General features: G+C 48.3%; 1 protein-coding gene across 1 annotated transcript in view; it reads right to left on the minus strand.

Annotated features, from left to right (window-relative positions):
* The window catches only part of FSTL1 (follistatin like 1), a 75,974-nt gene extending 64,718 nt beyond the window's left edge, over nt 1-11,256 (minus strand). The window contains exons 1-2 of the mRNA XM_059720504.1: nt 11,004-11,256; nt 10,858-10,917 (exon numbers count right to left, since the gene is read on the minus strand). Of these exons, the coding sequence (XP_059576487.1) occupies nt 10,858-10,917 (60 nt within the window). The 5' untranslated portion in view covers nt 11,004-11,256. The remainder of the gene's footprint in view (nt 1-10,857; nt 10,918-11,003) is intronic.
* Nucleotides 11,257-20,372: the final 9,116 nt, after the last annotated feature.

Below are 20,372 nucleotides of genomic sequence, written 5' to 3' on the forward strand. Positions count from 1 at the left end.
GAAGGGCATTATGTTAGACAAGCTTTCAGGTATTCTTCTCCCAACTATACGCTTGGTTCAGTCAAAGATATCACCCCAAAAATCTGTCTTCCTACATATTTCCTGGACCATCATGGCTACAACACTGTAACACATAACCACTGTGTACAGTGATGGGAGATAAATGTGTCCTGCCAGAATCAGCATGACCGCAAATATTTCAGACCACAGAGGAAATAGCTGCTCTGTCAGACCCTCCTGACCTGTTAGTACTTCTGCCTGTCTTAAGCCAATCAGGGTACAGAATGCTGTAACACAACTTGGGGATAGCCACTATTTATTTGTTATATACATGCATGCAGTAAACATGTCACCAGCCCCCACCCTATGGTTAACCGGTAGAATCAGAATAACCCCATCTCCCCGAGTCCCCTCACTCCCCCTACAATGGTTGGAGAAGACACTGTACACCCCAGCAAGTTGCATTCAGTTCTGAGTACCACCAAGGTACCAAAAAGATATAAACAAACAAGAGACCATTCAAAATTAAAAAAACCAAACATTCTTCTTTCACTGGAGGGACTGACCTAGAAAGAAACTAAAACTGCTAAATAAACCAGCCTTGGCTAATCTAAGAACATTTACAGAGGCAATGTGCAATCAGTGGAAATGATAAGGAAGGAGGGGGTGGATTAATAGCGAGCAGAGTCACAATTCAGATAAATGGGTTGGAATTAAGAAAGGGAACATTGTTTACTTATTTAAGAGGACTATCAAGAGAAGCTTGCTGCCTGTGAGATGTGCTGGGCAGTGGCACAGTTCCCTTGAGGGACAGGAAGGGGATATCATCACTTGGGACATAAAAGATTACATCAGATAGGATGCTAATGGCCCAGATTTGCAAAAGCGACTGCTGATCCTCAAGTCCAACTCAATGCACCACAAAGGAAACAATGTTTTTTGTAGAGCAGAGCTTCATCACTTTCTGAAAAGAAATGAAGCTCCCTAAAGGTCTCATATTCAGCACCCAACTCCCCACTAGCCACTTTGGTAAAATTAGAGTTAATGAATACACCATCAGAAAAAATCCTGACCAAGAAGCCGTATGCTGATCCAGAGGCACAAATGTCTCGGGTGACTGAAGGTCTGAGGCCCACAGGGCTCTTAGGCATGGAGACTTGTTTATTGCATTCCAGACAAGTCCTCTTGGCTGATCAGGGCCAGTCCTGCTATCCCTAGGCCTTAGATGCCAATTCCACAGGTAACAGGACTGAGGAGACACGAGTCCCAGTGATCCCTGTGCTCAAAGCTGGCAACACTGCAGTCCAGGCTTCTCAGCAGACTTAACACAAAGAGACTTTAAAAAGGGAACAATAAAGATATATGAGTGAGTCTGGGTTCTAAACAGTGTCGCCAGACAAAACTATTGTTTCCAGAGCAGGACAATAATACCTCTTGATAGACAGAGCTCGCTTCAAGTGTGTAATGCCATACCAACAACCCTAGATATCAAAAGTCCTTCCTTCACCCACAAGAGAATAGGTAGAAGGTGGGCAGCAGCACAGGTTCCCCCACAACCCCTCTCTCATTATGCTTTCGTGACACTGTCTGGAGGCTTAGAGGGAAAGCAAATCTCCATAGCAATTTAGTCCTTGGCTTCTCTGCTTTACCGCATGGAGAGCAATGAGTGCCACCATGGAAGGTAAATGTATTTGTGTGTTTATTGTCAAGAAACAGGAGCCAACATCATTCAGAGCCAGGCAGCCAGAAACAACTTGCAGCTTGTGGTGATCGTGGCCAAATTCCAACCAGTGACCCAGAAGTGAATAGTGCAATATCTAACCTGTAGCCTCTTCCAGATGTATGAGTTCAATGAAGTATTCTCCAGTATCACAATCTGATCCCTTAGCTGGATTGCTACCAGCCTAACCAGCCATTTACCCCATGGTCACTGCAGCAAGTTCCTTTTCCTAGACTCAATCTACAATCCTATGGAAGTTAAAACTACCCTGTGGTTTTTGAGGGCTGAAAAGCACATCCTCATACCCAGACAAAAGGTGACAACAATCCCTCACATGCATAGCCATGTATTCCAGTGTAAAGACAAGGCAGACAAAGAAATCCTGAGAGCAGCCCAGCATAGCTAAAGAGTGCTATGTCTTGCAGGAGAGCACCTGGCTTTGGGCTTCAGTTACCTGTGCTCAGAGGGCAGGGGCCCCAGTGGTGCAGGAAAGCCTGGCAGGCTCCCTGTTCCAGACTGATTCGTCACCTAGAAAACAGCTGTGCCAGCAGCACCTAGACTCAAGTCTATCAGGGCAAAATGCCAGCAGCCTGAGGGGCACAGACTCTTTTATGTCTTTCTTCAGAGATGGAGAGAAACTCTTGGTTCTTCAGCTGAAGACTCTGACCTGGTCTGCTTGATCTGCCCTGTGCTGAGGGAAGGAATGGCCAAGGAAGGTCCTTCAGGGAGCCAAGGGCCATACTTCATTTTGATGGCCCAGGTATTAGACAGATGTGTTGTCACATGTCCTTTTAGGATGCAGTTTCTTTTATCAGCATGTTTCTCTCCTGGTGAATCATCCGTCACATTGCTTGGACTCTGGCTCCACCTGGCACTAACTCTCCATCAACCTTCCTACTGTGCAGGGCAGAAGATGCGACTGGGGAACGGCAGAGTCCTGGATTCTTGATGCAGCTTGGTTACGGATTCTTGGGTGACCTCAAGCATTTGCTGACTCCACTTGTCTCAGTTTTCCAACACCAGAGTGCAGATTTGCCTGAAGGCTACTTGTGAGGTGCACTTTTCAATGGAGGCAACCAAAAGTGGCATCTGCTTTGTCTGAATATTGACTCACCATGTCTGCAAGCCCTGCACATAACAGAATAGTGAAAACCCTTCATCTGCAGCCTCTTCCAGTTATCAGCATATTTCAAAGTTCTCCTTTCAGGGGAAGAGCATTAAGAATCAGGGCAGGATAACATCAGCCATATGCAGATGTCAAAGGCCTTGGACCCCATTCAGCTGGGATCCTACCTTGGGAGTGGTGCAGGCACTGCAGGGGGTATGGAAGCTGGTGGCCTCTTGGCAGATGACAAAGGTAAGCCGTCTGTGCCTCAAAGTTTGCAGGCATAATGACTGTACCTCAGGCCCTAATCTGCTCAGTCTTGCTATGGGCACAGCTGTAATGGGGCACAAGGCCATTCTGTACCCCAACCTTTTCTGATTGTGCTACCTAGTCATTTACATCTTCTGCCTACATCGGTCCCTCTATTTTATTATTCATTACTATCTATGTTTGCATAGAAGGAACACCAATGGAGGGGCTCCAGTGAGGGATTGGGGCCCCATTACACTAGGTGCGGGGCACACATATAAGCAAGAGAAATTCCCTTACCCTAATGAGCTGACAGCTTAGCCATGGCATAGCCAACAGAGGCTAACTCAGAGTGAGCAGCAGAAGCAGACCAGCAATATAAGAGTGTTTCGAGGGAGCTCTATTATGTGGGAGAAGAACAGAACCATCTAGGCAGGATTAGATGGGATCTTTCCCCATATGCAGCTCCTGTCTCCTGGCTACATCCCACCTAGGTCTCAGGGAGCAAAAGGGAATGAGTGATACAAAAGCCAGCTCTGGCTGCCAAAGCAGGGTTTGGTCTTTTCTGCCAACATGTTTGCTCATCTGTTGGACAGCAAGGACACAGGATCCATCCCCAGCTGAGCTGATGAAAGACAAAATCCCCTTCCAAGAACCCTCACCCACCTCCCATCCCCTCCTTAGCCAGCTTGGCACAGCACGGCCCCCAAGAGAAGGATCCGCCCAGTGACTCTGTGCTGTGGCTGAGGGAGATCGCAGAGGAAATTCTTTAATTTAACTGTGCAATACTTCACAGTAATCAGCAGCTGCACCCTGGGCTGCTTGGCCTATAGTACAATGAACTGGGGAGCCAGGGAGCAAGAGTATGAAATAAAACTGCACAGCAGCCTCGCTTTTAAGCAACTGGCTTCTGCTGCAAGTGAGGAAAGCAATAACTAGCTGCTTTCTGCCCAGTAGCCTCTAAAAGATGAATTCTGGGCTCAAGTGTGTCTCTCTTTGCTAGTAGCACATAGAGCAATCAGTGCTGTCACAATTACACTGATCATTTACAGTTTTCTCTACTGTTCATCATCATGGTTTCCAAGTACCATGTTAACTGGACTGGCCAGTCCAGCAGACTTCAAGGACTCAATGGGACTTTGCGACAATCTCCTTTCTGACCATTAAAGAGGTTTGGATCAAAAGGTAAAAGGTGAGAAAAACTTGTGTGGTCCCTGCTTGTACTGCATTTGTCTGTGCTTTCATGCTTGAATGCGAGTCTCCAGGTTCATTAAACTTGTTAATTATGATTGTTATGGTAACACTCAGGAACCACAGTGCAGGGCGAGGGTTCTAATGTGTGTGTACAAATAACACCAGCCCTGCTCCAGAGAGCTCACAATTGACATGACACACATGATCAGAGCACCCATAGACTCCACGAGAGTTTGGATCCCGGGACAAATTCTGAAGTTCAGATCCATATCTAAAATATACTGGGCTTCACGGTACAAGAATTGTTTTAAGTCTCTTTTAATAACCAGCACAAACTCAACAAGGAAGCTCAGCTTGTCTTGGATCAAGACAAGCACTGGAGTTTGGCAGAAGACTCTTTCACAAAGGCCCCATGGAGGCAGACATAATCTGGCTGAATAAGATACTTCTGGGAACCAATCTGGCCTGACCCAGGGGATGTGATGCAAAAACAAAGCCTGGATAATAAGAGGTGCAAGAGCCAGGAAGGACATATCTGGCAGAGTTTTGTCACAAACATTCATCTGCACAAAGGCAAACATTCCCCAAAACATGTAATGCCACACACTAGAGATCAAAGTTGCCTCCCACCCCTGCTGATGGGGAGGCAGCTGTCCCAATAACAGCAGTTGCAGCCCAACCAAGCAGAAGGCAACCTATGAGTTTCATTCAACCCCCTCCTATTCTAAAAGTCTGCCAGGAGTGGATCTGCCTTCACACTGCTCTCGCTAGCAGCCCTCTGTTACTTACAGGCAAATAATTTGCATTGTGGCAGATGAAGTTACTCAATGAAAGATGGTGAATTCCCACGGAACAGCCCAGACCTGTCAGTAAACAGCAGCTTTGTTTGAAAGCAATGTCATGGCATTGCAAGAATCCATGTATTCACTATGGTCACAACACTGATCATTTGCTAGGGGCTGCAGTATCCATCCACCCAGCCAGGCTCTTGAATTCATCTTCATGAATCCCCCATTAGTGACCAGAGCATAGCCCTAGATTCTGGAGAAAGGATTCCCAGTTTCCAGTGCTGATTCATTCTGCCCCTCACCCCATAGCAGTAAGAATATTGGGCACTCTGATCTGATGCAGGACAGCACTTCAAATTCAGTGCAGGTTTGCGAGCTGCAGCAGGCTAAGCAGTGCAGGATGGGTCCCAGTGCTGTATAGGAAAAGCCAAGTCACTTTCCTTGTCCTCTTTAGCGCATTTAAAATGTGCTCACCACATTAATATGGGTCCCGCAAGCAGGTAAGAATCTTCCCTCCCCTCTCCCTTTTCCTCTGTGCCCAGCAACATATTCACTCCTATTCCCTTAGTGTCCCCTCCGCTTCCCCTACCTGTCATTATCACTGTCCCCAGCTGACCAAGGGGCAGGTCAGGGGGACTCCAGAACTGCTCCTGCTCAATCCAGCATGGTTGCATGTGAAGCTTGGCTAGAGACAACATTGGCAGCAGGTGGGTTTTCTTCTCCTGCACTTACTCCCAGGCTGGCAGAGAACAAGGGGGTGGGGGGGGAAAGAAGGATGGGGGAGGACTTGGGTAGGGAGAAGGGACCTGCCAGCTGCTGCTGCTGTCTCCAACTGAGCCCAGCTCCCTGTAGAGCCTGGCTGGAATGAGCAGGAGTGGCTCTGGAGCTCTCTCTGCTACTGCCATCTCTGCCCCTGGAACAGTCAGAGACAGTGGCAGCAGTGGGCAGAAGACAGGGAGTGGAAAAAATGGAGAGAGACTGCGCTGCTGAACACGGAGGGGAAAGGAAGGGCAGATTCTTACCTGCTTTGGGGATTTAAATGCTGCTTCTGTAGCATGGTCAACTGAGGGGGGTGTGGAGAGCAGGAAAGAGCGATGCATGTGCTCTACTGCACCCCTCTGGATGCGCCCAGTCAAAGTCAGTGACAACATTCCCTGTAGTGGAGTGAAACTACATTTATGCTAATATGGTAAGTTGTAATGTTCACACAAGTAAGTGGAAACTAACAGGGTTCACATTTGCTGGCTAAAATACAGAGTGCCTGCTCCACAGTGGGGTCCTAACCTGTGATGAGTAACAGGAGTTAGTGACCACACATTAAAAAACTCCCTTTTTCCTAGTGAGGAAGTGTATCAAGATGAGCAGCATGGAACCCATTACCAAAACTTAACTCGTTAAGAATTTTAAAACCAATGGGGCCCTCTTAAAGTATGGGTTTGTTCAGTGTAAGGACTCCAGAGCCAAATTTAAGCCCAGGCATCACAGGCCTGACTCCTGGTAACACTGGATCAAACTTACAATCTTTTAGAACTAAAAGCTGAGTTTCTAGCTCTCTTGAAGGCAAATACAGCAATACGTGCCCAAGTTGGCAAACAGCTTGGAACAATATCTCCAAGAGAGACAAACCACTGCAAGCAGTACTCTCTGCTAGGGGCTGCAGTGTTAATTCCCAGGGTGGATTACATTGCGATGTCAAACATACGTTCCAAAGAAATGTGTCAGCTGCTACATTGGGGCAGATCTGGACACAAAAACCCCAGGGGGTTAATGCCACTGTCTGCCTTTGCACCCCCTCTCCCTGCCACTTAACTGCATACAACTTAATTTAGCAGCAGTCAGTAACTGGAAAACGAGGCATGAGTTGTAGCAACACTAACCTCCCGGATTCCAGAGCCATGGGGGCCAGTACTGCCACTTCTCAGCCCATCACTGAAGGTGGGTCATCTGGCTTGTGAGAAGCCTTGTGGTCTAGGTCAGGTCAGCCAAGCGACTCTTGATGCCCCTAGATTAGACTGATTTAGACTGTGTCACCTTAAAAAAGGATTTAGGATAAACCAAAACCATCATTTTTATTCTGAAATAAGAGTGTCTGCATGGAGTTTTATACTGGCAAGCTTACACTGGGAAGAGTGGTAAAACTTCCCCGCACAGACAAACCAGAGGCATACCTGGACACTTCTGTGCCCTGGGCTGTGCCAGTGCATGGTGCAGATATCACCTCTGTTTTCTGCTGCTGAGACGTGCATTTAGTGTGTTTAGTGGCTGTTTAAACAACAAATTTTGAGGCAAAAAAGGAAGTGCAGCAGCTAATCTCCAGCTACTGCTTTCACACCATATGCTGTTGCTCTGTCTGCCCCACTGCTGAACCTATAGCTGTTGCAGGGAAAGTGTAGGCAGGGTTTGCAGCAACAGGAGCGTGAGGCACACTCCCAGCTCTATCCCCCCACCACACCTTTAGCAGTGCCCAGGGCTTGTGCTCTGCTCATCCATCCATCGTTACATTACTAAAACAAGCCCTCAGACTCTCCTGAGACAACTGAACACAGAGATTGAATTAATTTCTTGTTAACTGGGTATTTACCTGCTATTCCTCTGGCATACAAGGACATGCCCAACAGAAGACTTACAGATTTATGGACTTAATACATTCACCTTACCTTCTCCATATCCTCTCCTAAAAGGTAACAGACATTTTGGGCCCCTCTCTCTCTCTCACCACACTGATGGATGCTTCCCAGAATCGCTCCTTCATGCTGGCAGAGCACCAGCTGTGAACACTAGTGATCCCATCTTCTCAGCAACTTTTGTAATGCTACCAAACAAATCCTACATTGAGAGGCTACCATAGGGAGGAAAAGATAAAGAGAAGTGTCTGAGCACAGTGTCTGGATGCCATCAGGGAGCAGGGCTCACTCTCTGTTGCTCTTGTGACTATTACTGAGTGCAGCCAAGAAAAGCTCCTAAGTTTTGGCAAGTCTAAGATTTTCCAGTCTAGGTAGAAGAATGCCAGGAGCTTTTATTGCAGCAATTTCTTTAAAATAAATAAATAAATAACAATGAGCCTAATACCACCACAGGGATGAGTGAGGGAGAACAACCTTGAGAGACAGAGACCTACATCCCAGACGAGCTCTGGGGCCATTTAGCCTGTGGCGGGCTATGAGTTCAAAGCCTATTGATAATGTTCTGAACCTGCTCAACATACTTAACACAGAACCCAGCAGACACAGGCAACTAATGCGGAGGCTAGGGTGGGCATCATAGAGGACATTCTAGTTTTCTGCTACTCTGTCCTCTATTGATATGAAACCCAATGCCTTTATGCCAAAATTCAGGACATAAAAGGTGTTGGGTTTCATATCAATTGAGGATAGAGGACAACCGGACTGTCCTCTATTATGGCCACCCTAGAGGCCTTGGGAAGCTAGGAAATTATTTTGAAGACAAATGAACTTAACCGGAGTACAAAACATATTTACACATATGCAAACATTATGGCATGTCAATATTGAACAGCTCACAGCTCTGCAAACTGCTTCTGAAGACTAACTAGCTAATTACCAAATGCAGACACCTCCTTCCCAGGCAAGCAGGCCAAAGTATTTTCCCAGAGCATGTGTTCCTTGCATTCAGGCATGTAAGTAGTTTCATTTAAAAAAAAAAAAAAATTGACCATTCAAAAAAACAAAACCCAACAACAACAAAAAACAACCACCTCCAAATAAAACACTGACCACTCATCAGTTCCTCCTGACTATGCTGGGATAGCTCTTCTGCCAATAAATCCCTTTATGCCTGGGTTTAACTTTATGTCCAAGTCAAAAAATTTTGGCCAAGTTCTCCCACTTTATGGATCAAAAAACCGAGGCACAGAGCTGTTAGGGTGCCTATATACATGTTCCGATGCATTTTAATTAGCATCAGATTAATTGAGTCTGCCAGGGTGTTCTACTTAGAATGCTCCACCGTGCTGTAGCATCATCTGTATTCACTGTTTCAAAATAGTGATGGAGGAGCTTTAACTCAAGCTCATTCGATGAGTTTTAGTTAAAGTGCACCATAGCCATTTTGAAATGTGGGACACTGAATACACATGACTGCAGCGTTTTAGAATGGCTCTCCAGGAGACTCTCTAATTAAAATGCCCTCCCACCCCCAACCCTGGAGCACATGTATAGATACCCTTAGTATCTAACTTTGGGCAGCCAATGAAAATACCAAAAATTAGCGGCCCATTTAGATAATATGGGCTGTAGGGATTGGCCTGAGCATGCTAGTGACAGAGCTGGTGTCAGATATCAGGGACCAGAGCAATCCTTGATGTGCTGCTCCTGATCCTGTCTTCAGACCATTCTTGTCGCCAGTGCACAGCCTTTTTGGAACTGCCCTAGCGCACACCTCCTACTTACAGGAAGTTTTGAGCCAGAATTAGTAGCAGGTTTGTTTGCTGTTACTGAGAAGATGGATTAAACTGCTCCTGCTTTGAATGCCAGCTTTTTTAGGACACGGTGGGAGACGACGTGTGAAAATGCTGACTGCGTGAGCATGTCACGCATTAAGAAAAGGGTATTATTACTGTATTATTATGCACATACAGATGCAAAATGCTAGCATATGCTATGCAGCTCAAACCCACTCCCTTCTCAGTTTCCACAATCACTGCATGAGAGTTGGTTCAGCAGTCAGCTGCAACCCCCATCACCTTTCCCTCTCACCTCTGTTCCTCATGGGTTACACTATTTGCATTTTTCATCTCCTCAGCAAGATGCTGGCATCTGCAAGGAGTTTACCAGAGAGCTTTACTTTAAAAAGAGTCTTTGATCTTTTTCTCAGTCCTGTCCGTCATAACCAGGGTAGTGAGAACTATGGGTGGGAGGCAGGGGGGGAAAAATAATAGAAGAAAGCTGTTTGGTAGGAAATGAGCCATGTTTACACATTTTTAAGCAGAGCCAAATGGTGATGCTCCAGGGTGGGGCTAGCCATCTGTAGCGAGCACACAGGGCAGGGACCGGGAGGACCGCAAGTGGAAAGAAAAATCCCTCAAGAGGGATCTTTTTTCCTCAGAACGCACATTCTGCATCTCTCTCCCTCAGTGCAGCTCCAGTTCATTTTCTTTAAATCACTTCCACATTTCCCGGCTGCAACTAGCAAATATTTTGCTTCTGACCTCACTTTTGCAAGAGGCCAGAGCGCAGGGAATTCAAACCCTGCTTTCTTTGCCGTTGCTGGACCTTGGGGTTTTCACTGATGGGGGGTGTCAACCGGGTTTTCTGACCCCTGACGGAAATCACTGTTGGGGGCAGGAGGAAAGAAAGACAAGGAAAGACGAGACAAGGAAAGGAAAGGAAAGACAAGGAAAGGCAGGGAAAGGAAAGGAAGGGAAAGATGGAAAGGAAAGGAATGACAAGGAATGACAAAGAAAGACAGAAAGGAAGGGAAAGACGGAAAGCAAGAAAGGAAGGGGAGGACAGGCTGAGGGAGAGCACGGTCTAACTCTCAAACTTGCAAAGCGCAGCAACGCGAGGCGCGGACGCCACCACAGGACAACTTTGTGGCTGGACAGTTTTCGGGGCTGGGCCAAGCCCTGGCTGCGACTTCCTCGAGATCACAGAGGCAGGACAGACAAAGCAGGGGGAGCCCGAGGAGCAGACGATGCCCTCGCGGCGGACGCGGGCGCAACTCGGCCCCGAGCCAGCGGCCGTGGGCTGCGAGGGCTGCCCCGGGCGCGGGGGAGGCGGCTGCGGGTCCCCAGCGCGCCAAGAGCCGGGCGCCCCCAGCCCCGACCCGCGTCCCGCACCTACCTCGGCGCGCAGGCGGGCGGCGGCCAGCACCAGGGCGAGGCACAGCACGGGCGTCCACATCTGCAAGAGAGAGAAGGACAGGGGCGGTCAGCGCGGGCCAGGGGGCGCGAGGCAGGCTCCGGCCGCGGCCCCCAGGCCCCGCTCACCGCGGCGGCTGCTGCGGCTGCTGCTGCTCGGGCGGCGGAGTGGCTTGCGCTGCGCCGGGAGCTGCGAGGGGCCGGGGCGGGCTGGGCTGGGCTGGGCTGGGCCGGGACGCCCCTTCCTCGGCCCCGCCCCCGGGGAGGCACCCGCGCGCGCCCGCCACTTCCCCGGGGCGCAGCCCGGGCAAGCAGGGCTGGAGGGGGGCTGTAGTGCAGCCTCTGCTTCGGGCGGGCTGCGCCCTGTCCAGCCTGCCGTCTAAACTAGTGCTTCCCAAACTTTTCCTTAGCCTGACCCCGTTTGTGGCCCCATTCCTCAGCCCGACCGGCGGGGATGATCAATCTGGGGCAGATCCTCCCTGGAGCAGGGGGTTGGACTAGATGCTCCGCTGAGGTCCCTCTCAGCCTTCGTTTTCCATGATTGATTCTATGATTTATGGCTCCGTTTCCTCAGCATGGCCCCTCGCTCCCAACCTGCAATCCCCCACCCACCTCTGTGACCCTGTCTGCTGATGCCACGACCCCATTTTGGCTCCCGACCCACAGTTTGGGAACCATCGGGCTAGACCGTGCTGTAGCGTCTCCCAGCCCACTGGCCATGCCTGCCCCCGCAGCACCCACCTGCCCCAATTCCCCTGAAGGGAGAAAGTTGGGCCCCTCTGCACAGAGATCCCTAGGGCTGTCCCTGGGCTGAGCTGGGTTTTGGGGCAGGCTGAAGGGCATCAGCCCCAGGGAGACTGAGCAGGCAGGCAGGGCAGCTGGGGCTGAGAAGCATCCCTGCAGCAAGCCCTAGTTGGGGAGTGAAGCTGTGCCCCAGTTGCGGAGTGGCCACCTTCCTGACCAGGTGCTGGGGGGGCCACCCAGCCATTTAGCACCAGTTAGGGGCCTGGGGCTGCAGGCCAGTCAACAGGTCTGCTGTGGCCAGCCTGGTCCCCGAGCCTGGTTGTCCTGGCCCCTCAGTCAGTTAGCACATGCATAATTGCCAAGCCATTCCTGACCCCTGAACCTGAGTCTCAGCTTATATCTGGACTTCAGCTTTGGATTTCTCTGCAGTTCTGTTCCCTCACCCTGGTTTGGTTGTTTTTACACATCACCCTGTTGATTGCACCCTGGATGTCCTTGGCATCAAATCCCCAGATCTTGGCCCTGGACTGTGTTATAGACTCTGCTTCTTAAGACAAGGCTGGGCTTACATAGTTGGATGGTCCTGCTTTGAGCAGGGGTTTGAACTAGATCGGTGTTTTCCAACCCATGGGTGGCAACCCAAAAGTGAGTCCCAGGAATATGTGAAAAGGTCATAAACACACTTTAAAAATGGATTCTCCTTTAAAAGAGAAAAACGTGGGAAACTGCAGGTTTTTTCTTGAAGCCTGGCAGAGCTCCAGCCTACAAGGGGCTGTTTGGGTCCCCTCATGTCTCACATGCACCCCCCTGCCCCACACACCCACCCCCTTGCCCCATACACTGGGAGGCTGGGGCCTGAGGGTGGGGGACAGTGGGTTGGGAGTGAGGGGGACTGGGTTGAAACTGGTCATCAATGTTTAAAAATGGGTCCTGGTACAAAAAAGGTTGAGAACCAGTGGACTAGATGACCTGGGGTCCCTACCAGCCCTCATTTAAATGATTCTATGATCTCTCCCTGGTTTTGGTAATATGGGTGCCACTCTGACCAGCCCCAGGCTCTGCTTTCTCTCAGTGGTCTAACCATTAGACTGGACCACCTATGCACTGGTTCCTTACACATATAATGACATGTAATTTCCTCCAGTTAAAGAGAAACTAGATGCTTTACTCATGCTAGGGGGTCAGGGCTGTGTTATCTGAATCACAGAATCATTTAAATGAGGGTTGGCAGGGACCTCAGGAGGTCATCTAGTCCCACCCCCTGCTCAAAGTAGGACCATCCCCAACTATATCACACCACATTTGATTTAAGATCAAAGCAAAACCAAATGAAACCTCATTGGAATGTGCACTAATTTGCTAGATTAAATTAAGGACAAACAACAACCAGCTAGGCAAAAATAGTCAATATAGTCAAAGGAGATTGCTTCATTAGTCCTGTAGTCATTATGGTCAAATGTACGTCTTACTCTGATTTGTAAAACAAAACCTAGCCTTCTTCAGCATCTTGACAATGCCTCCAAGACTTCACTGCCAGTCATTTCATACACCTGAGTTAGTATTACCGCACCTGAGTTACAGCTTTTAGCTAGAGCTAAAAACAGACTTCAGAGCTGTGCAATAGAAGAGGCATTACCAGGACCTGAGGAAAAATGTCTTACATTTGAAAGCTTGTCTAACTTTATCCCAATTACATACTTGATCCAGTAAAAGATATCACCATAAGAAATCCTTGCCTCTCATCATTTCAGACTATGACAGCCTCAACATCACTCTTACACCCCCATTCCTAGGAATGGCTAACAGAAAACCTGCAAAAGAAAGGATAGTTTGAATAGTGGAACATCAAGATAATTAACAGTAGGGAGAGTCTTTAATTACCGCTGGAGGAAGGTAAAATTAGCAGAAAACTGGTTGGTTTTAATGAGCCATGAGGTCAATTGACTCCCTCAGCACTGCCTGAATAGAAATGTTGCTGCTCCTCCCAGGTGGTTGGTTTTAAAGTTTGGGTGGAGCAGGAATCATAGAGGGTGGGAGTGCAACTGCACCCTTCCCCCCCGGCCATGGATCCACCCTTGTGGGTTGTCCCAGCTGGAAGGTGAGGGTACCTGCTCATACTTCTGCAGTGTCAAGGGCAGGACCCAGTATCTGACAGAGTAGGCTGGTGCCTCCAAAAGCCCATGCCTCTATGAATGAATTAGCCTCTAAGGTGCCACCCTGCCCAGTCCTTCAGGCTGGTGCACCTGTGTCAGCTGTAGTGGGATAACTAGGGTGGGGAGGACAGGGTAACTGCCCCTGGAACCTAAGAAATTCAGCTGCTGCCAGCAGCCATGCAGTGGCAATTGTGGCGGCAACCAGATGTCATAGCTGCTCCCTGTGCCCTGGGTGTCCAGCTGAATCCCCTGTGCTACCCCTCAGCTGATCTACTGGAACTGCTCCTTCTGTCTGCTCCAGTCCTGCTGTAGAGGGAGCTAATCAGTAACAATGTAGCCATGAATACATCAGGTGATACATAGGCAGACAAGGTTCCTTGGGTGAATTTGATATCTTTTATTAGACCAACCAATCAGGTGATACATTAAATTATTGTAGTTTAGCTTTCAAGTGCCATGGAATAGATCAGGCAGATTAAACAGATGCAGCAGATTCAGCTGAACTGCAGTTTGCCTTTCTTTCTGCTCCTGCCGTTCAAAGTAATATAACTGTGTGCTCTCCATACTCCCCATGACCACAGATGCTAGTTACCAGGTCTGTCTATGGGAACAGAATGGCTGAGTTGTGTATGCTCCCAGGTCCTGTCGGCATTAGAGACATTTGCACTGGTGTAAGCATTTGCCTGTTGTGGTCACAAAGAACTTGTCCTCCAGGTTTAGCATTTATAAAAGAAAATGACACAAAAACTCAGTGGGAGGGTGAAATTCAACCAGGTCCTACTCTATCTACTTCCCCAAAACATCCTGCCCTGTGCTTCTGTCTTACACACCAATGACTCTTACATCTGTAACTCTGCAAGTGCACAGGAAAGCATCTCTGGGGTTAACCTCTGGTTCTCCAAGGTCAGGTAATACTTTTGCAGAAGGGCATCCAACATTGGACCACAGCCAGGATATGGCCCACAGAGCTTCCAGAGGCGGCTGCAAGGAGCCCTGCAGTCTGGATCCAGCCTGGGGGCACAAGTGAATTTGACATCCCTGTTATAGCACCCTATCCCTAGTAGCCTACCACAGAGAAAAGAATGGTCCATCCCCTTGCACTGCCTTATTTTGTGATGCTTATGGCATCTTTTCTTTTTTGCTGTGTCTGCCTGAGCTCTGTTTACCTGCTAAATTGTGCTGCAGGGCAAATGATGATAACTTTTATTTATACAGCATTACCCCTACCCACTTCTCCTTCTGTCTTTATTGCTTTGTGAACAATACCTGGCTATAAATCTAGCCTGAAGAGACATCTACTTATTTTGATGCAGATGCTCAGCTGCGGAGGATTTTTTTAAACTAACCTTCAAGTGCATGTTTGTTTCAGATTCATTGATTTCAGGGCCATGTACCCAATGCAGACAAAACTGCTATAAATTAGAAACCAATGGGGATTTCAAAATTAGGCCAATACTGAGTGACCTGGTGCTGTAAGTGCAACATAAAAAACCCACATAATTTCCAGGCTATTAAAATGGTAATCAGATTTTTGGGCTCTTGGATTCAGGTTCCCCAGTCAGTGCTGCATGGGCAAAGTTCTGACTCCCCAGCAACAAAGAATAATTCAAGTCACGTATGGGAACAGAAGCTGAGAAGGGACTCACTGGTCATTGAGCCCAGTGCCCTGTTGTGGCAGGCAGCCACATCATGTGTACCCATTCAGCAATTGCTCTGGCTGACAACAACCTTGTTGGAACCTTTTTGGTGGAATGTAAGATGTGAGTTTAAAATGTTACAGCAGTACAATACTCCTTCATCCCCTTCAGGTCTAAGTGGGACCTGTGCAGCTGTCAGGTCTAAGTGAGACTTTTCCCAGTTTGTCTTATGTAACTAGGGAGGACTGGGGGCAGGGGAAGTGTGTCTGCTTGGGAAGGGAGTTACCTGGACAGCCATATCAATAGAACTGGTAAAACTTTCCTGTACTGACAAGGCTTTAATGGTGGGTACTGGTGGTCTATAAAGGGAGTTCCTCTTAGTTCTTCACTGGAAAGATAGGGGCCCCTAATATGATACCTTGAAGATCTAGAAGTATGTGAAAAATGCGAAGACAGTTAAGTTGCATCATGACTCCTGCTAATATTGCAAAGAAAAATAATGGTGCCACCAGTTATGCCTGTTAATACACACAGAATATCCACATAGGACACGTCTACGCGTGCATTTATAGATGACTAAATTTAATGCACATTAAGTAATTTTTGGCAGGTGTCACACGTGCAGGGACTTGGCGTTAAAGTTAGTCCCGTCCCTGAAGCCCTGCCATGTGCCCCTGTGGCCACGGGGGGAGCCTCAGCCTCTGGCCACATGGCTGCAAGCACATAGCAGTCATGTTGAAGCCAGAGCCAGCTGCCAGCACCTGGAAGTCATCTGGGAACCTGATCCTTGGCTAGCACCTTCCCTGCCCAGGAGCCACGTGCCCAGTGCAGGGACAGCCCCTGGCAGCTCCCTCCTTGCCTCCCTGCATCAGGGCTGTTCCAGCCCCTGCCTCTGTCAGTAACACCCAGTGCTCTGCTGCTCCAGCCCAGCCCCTGCCAGCGACGACCAGCACCCTATGCTCCTGCTGGCCACAGTGCTGGCCCCAGCAGGCCCCCACATTCCGCCCAAGCCCCAGGGCAGCCATGTACCTGCCAGCAGGGGCCAGGGCACTGGCTACAGGAGGCCCTGCCTGACCCCCTCCTCCTGCACTCTCTGCTCCAGTCCACCTGCCCCACTGCCAACACCCCTCCTCCCCCCTGCCGACCCCCAGCAGCACTCTCAGGACACGCATATTGGTGACACACAAAAAATTATTACTGTCACAATACAAACTCATCAGGGGAGATCAACAGCAACTAGGTAGAGCTGCACCACCTGGGGTGACGAGGAACAATGGTAATAAGCTGATGGAGAATAGGTTTAGGTTAGAGATCAGAAGGCAATATTTTACAGTTAAAGTGGCCAAAATCTGGAACCAACTTCCCAAGTAAGTGGTCCTCGCCCCTACCTTGGACAAATTCAAGAGGAGGTTAGATGATCACCTGTCTGGGGTCTTTTGAACCCAGCATTCATTCCTGCCTGTGGCAGGGGGTCAGGCTAGATGATCTGTTCAGGTCCCTCCTGACCCTAGCTACTATGAAACTATGAAACACCCACACCCATCTCTTCCCCACCCCACTCAAAAAACAGAACCCCCTCCCCGCTCAGCCAGTGGAGCCCCTCCACCACCTTCCCTACCCACCAAGAATAAAAAACTCACAAGTGAGAAACTATATACAAGGGGAACACTATATACAATATTTTTGGTCTTCAAGCCCAGAGTGCAGGACTGTGGGGCGGGGGGTGGGGGGGAGGGGGAGGAGGGGGAGGGCTAGAAGGCAGGTGCCCAGCACCCCAACCCCTGGATATTCCTTGAGGCTAGGCTCAGGCCAGCCCCTTAGTGGCAGAACAGACCGGGCACTAAAGTTCATGCCAGATCGCATCTACACATACGTTAATGTGCATTAATCACACCTAAATTTGTTACCTGTATTTGCAAATTTAGGTGTGATTAGCCTAAGTTAATGCACATTATGGGCATGCACAGGTAGATGCGTACTCATAATGTAGGCTAATACACGTTAACGCATCTCATGTCCATACACTCAGTCAGAATGACATTTGCTTTAGATTAGGAAACTAATCAAGACATACCAAAAGTATACTCAACAAGAGTACAATGTGCATCTCTCCTTTTGTCATGACGTGCAAAATGAACGCAAAATGGCTGACTGTTTCCATAGACACAACAGCTCTTAGATTTAAAAGACTCTCTGCAGAAGACAAAGGCATAACAGTTACATAAGTTATAATAAGACACTGTCTGACATAGCCTTCACTTTTGTCACTGAAAAATCAAAACTCATCTCCAGTATTTAACAATGCATGGATGAAGGACATGTAGTGGCTAAGTACTCAAGAAACAAATCAGTCAGAAACTTTTGTGCTTATGTATTGTATCTATAACAAAGAATTTGGATTAGAAGCACTAGAGAGTGGAAAGCAATTGCCTCTACAAAAAAAATTTTGGTATTTTATTCCACATATCAGCATTATGCTTCTGTAAACACTAGCTTTCCAGTAACTGCTGCTCCCAGTCAAACTCTTTATTTCATTTATGGGATCACAAATTTTATATACATCAAGCAATAATGTTGTCAAAAATCAGGGTTGCAATTGCTCAAGTGGATATACTCTCAAGACAACTGTAAGAGACTCAGGAAATCTTTTCTTAAGTCCTCACCCGATCCTTTTAGCCTACCACCATGATGTCACCTTTTCCACATTACCTCACCCACAATACACACAGGCCTCCTCCTTCCACCTCCCTCCCCCTCCCTCCCCCAAATAAAGCATGCAGCTAGGAACCCCAGGCACATGGAGTGTTTAGAAATAATTGGTGCTTTTGAACTTTCCACTTGGGGGTGCAGGGTTCAGTGATTGGTGATGAAGGGAATTCTTTGTTCTGTAAAGGGAAATGACTCGTCATGTTGGGGACTTGATGTTTATGAGATCTGCAGTACTGTTGTTACAACAACATGATGAGGAAGTCTGGTGATACAGTTTGCTTTTTCAGTAGATGTTACCCTGAATTTAGAGTGAGAGCAAAGACAGGCTCACTGGGCCTGTCTACGCTGCAGGGGCCATGCATTCCAGCAGGTCCCATCTACCTCCCATCCACTCAAATCCCCTGACCATCTCCAGCACTGGAAGTCCAACCATGGGACTGCTCTGGGCTCACCCCTGTGCCTGTTCTAGGACACTCTAGGAGCCAAGAGCTTTTATCTTTGGAGCAGGTCAGTAGGGTGTGGAGGACACAGTATGTTCAGGCCTCCTGTGCTGAGACAGGCCATCACTGCACCACTCTGTCTAATGGAATACGTTTTAATTGCAGAGTTAACCTGGGCCAAGTTCCTAGGTTCCAGTGCCTGATTTAACCTATTGTAGGTGTAAGCATTCACATGGCTGAGCCACACACACAGCAAACCTATACAGCCTCATCCACAGTGGACTTGTGTTACTTCAGTTGAGGAACTCAGAATTACTGGTTCTATGCATGGCACTAACCTGCACTGCTCAGTAGGTCATCTCCTAGGGGACTGCAACATTTTGTGGAAGTATTCACCCTGGGTAGATCTAGAATTTTGAAAAAGGGGGTGCAGATGGTGAAGTGCATCATCACATAAAACACATATTTTTTTCTCCAATTAAAAATAAACTTGTCAAGTCAGGCCTCTCTTGGTCGGCTATCTGATACCAGGTAAACCAGTACAGGCTGTTCCATGGCTGGGTTGTTGGCAACTAAACCAGCACCCCAACCTGGGCTACTCTGGGTAAGGAGGGTGTGTGGACACCCAGCAGAACTAAAAACAAGACCTGTCAAAGGGCAGATAAGCTCTCCACAAGCCAATGACCATTTATACATGGAGAGGAGGTGGGTGCCACCAGGTCACTCTGCCTGAAGAATCACCAATGTTGCAAAGCAACTAAACGTCATCAGAGTAGAGGAGGGTTGTTACAGCATCTAAGGTGCCCCAATGGTCACAGTGGCCTTGGGACTGACTTGATTTGAAAAATAAACTACAAACTTTACTAATACACTAGGTCCCAAGGCCATATTATTCAGTTTAAGATTGAAGCAAAAACAAGTATAAGTGCATTGGAAAATGTTAAAAACAATCCTCAGGGCTGTGAAGTAGGAGCTTGGTTACCAGGAGCAGCTAATGGACAGCAGAATTGCAGAACAAAGGATAGCTTGATTGGTGGAACATCAAGACCATTAAAAAGAAGAGAGGAGTGTTAACACTTGTGGAATAAAGAGTTTAGAAGGGATCAGGTAGCTTACAATGGGCCATGAAGTCAAGTGACTCCCCTCAGCACTGCCTGCCTGGAGAAATGCTGCTGTCACTACCTGGCAGTTGATTTCAAACTTAACTTAAACTTTGGGTGGACCAGGAATCAAAAGGTCACCAGTGCACCCTTCCTGGATCCAATTCTGATACTCACTATCCTTCTCAGGCTTCCATAGACAAGTGTCCCTTGCCTGACAGCCGAGTAAAATCAAGGACTTGCAGGTTCCCATATATTATACTTTGTCTTTTGTCTGAGATCCAACTGCTGGCTAGGCTCTGGGCAATGACCTGCCCAGCTGGTAGCATTAGTACAACTCCCACTTCAGCAACAGCATATGTGAGATGCTGTGACTGGCATTTCTGCAGCAATCATTCACCCTGGGGAGTAGGTGGTGAACCTTGCTGGGGATATCCTACTGCTTGCCCAGCTGTGGAACCCCTCTGTGCGGACTAGTGGTCCTGGCACCAGACCACAAGCACAGGGCTCTAGGATCACATCATTGTACAGATCTGGGCTGACATGGTTCCAGAACATGTTCAGGAGGAAGGAGAAACATGGGATGCACCACAAGGGTGAACGACACCAGGGTTTTCCAGAGATCTGTTGTGCTCATGTTTGGACAAGAAGGGACTTCAATCCACCCCTGGCACCTGGGAAGCAGACTGGCAGTACCAAAATATGTTTCAGGTGC

This window comes from Alligator mississippiensis, chromosome 1 (assembly GCF_030867095.1).
Source record: "Alligator mississippiensis isolate rAllMis1 chromosome 1, rAllMis1, whole genome shotgun sequence".
Classification (NCBI taxonomy): domain Eukaryota; kingdom Metazoa; phylum Chordata; order Crocodylia; family Alligatoridae; genus Alligator; species Alligator mississippiensis.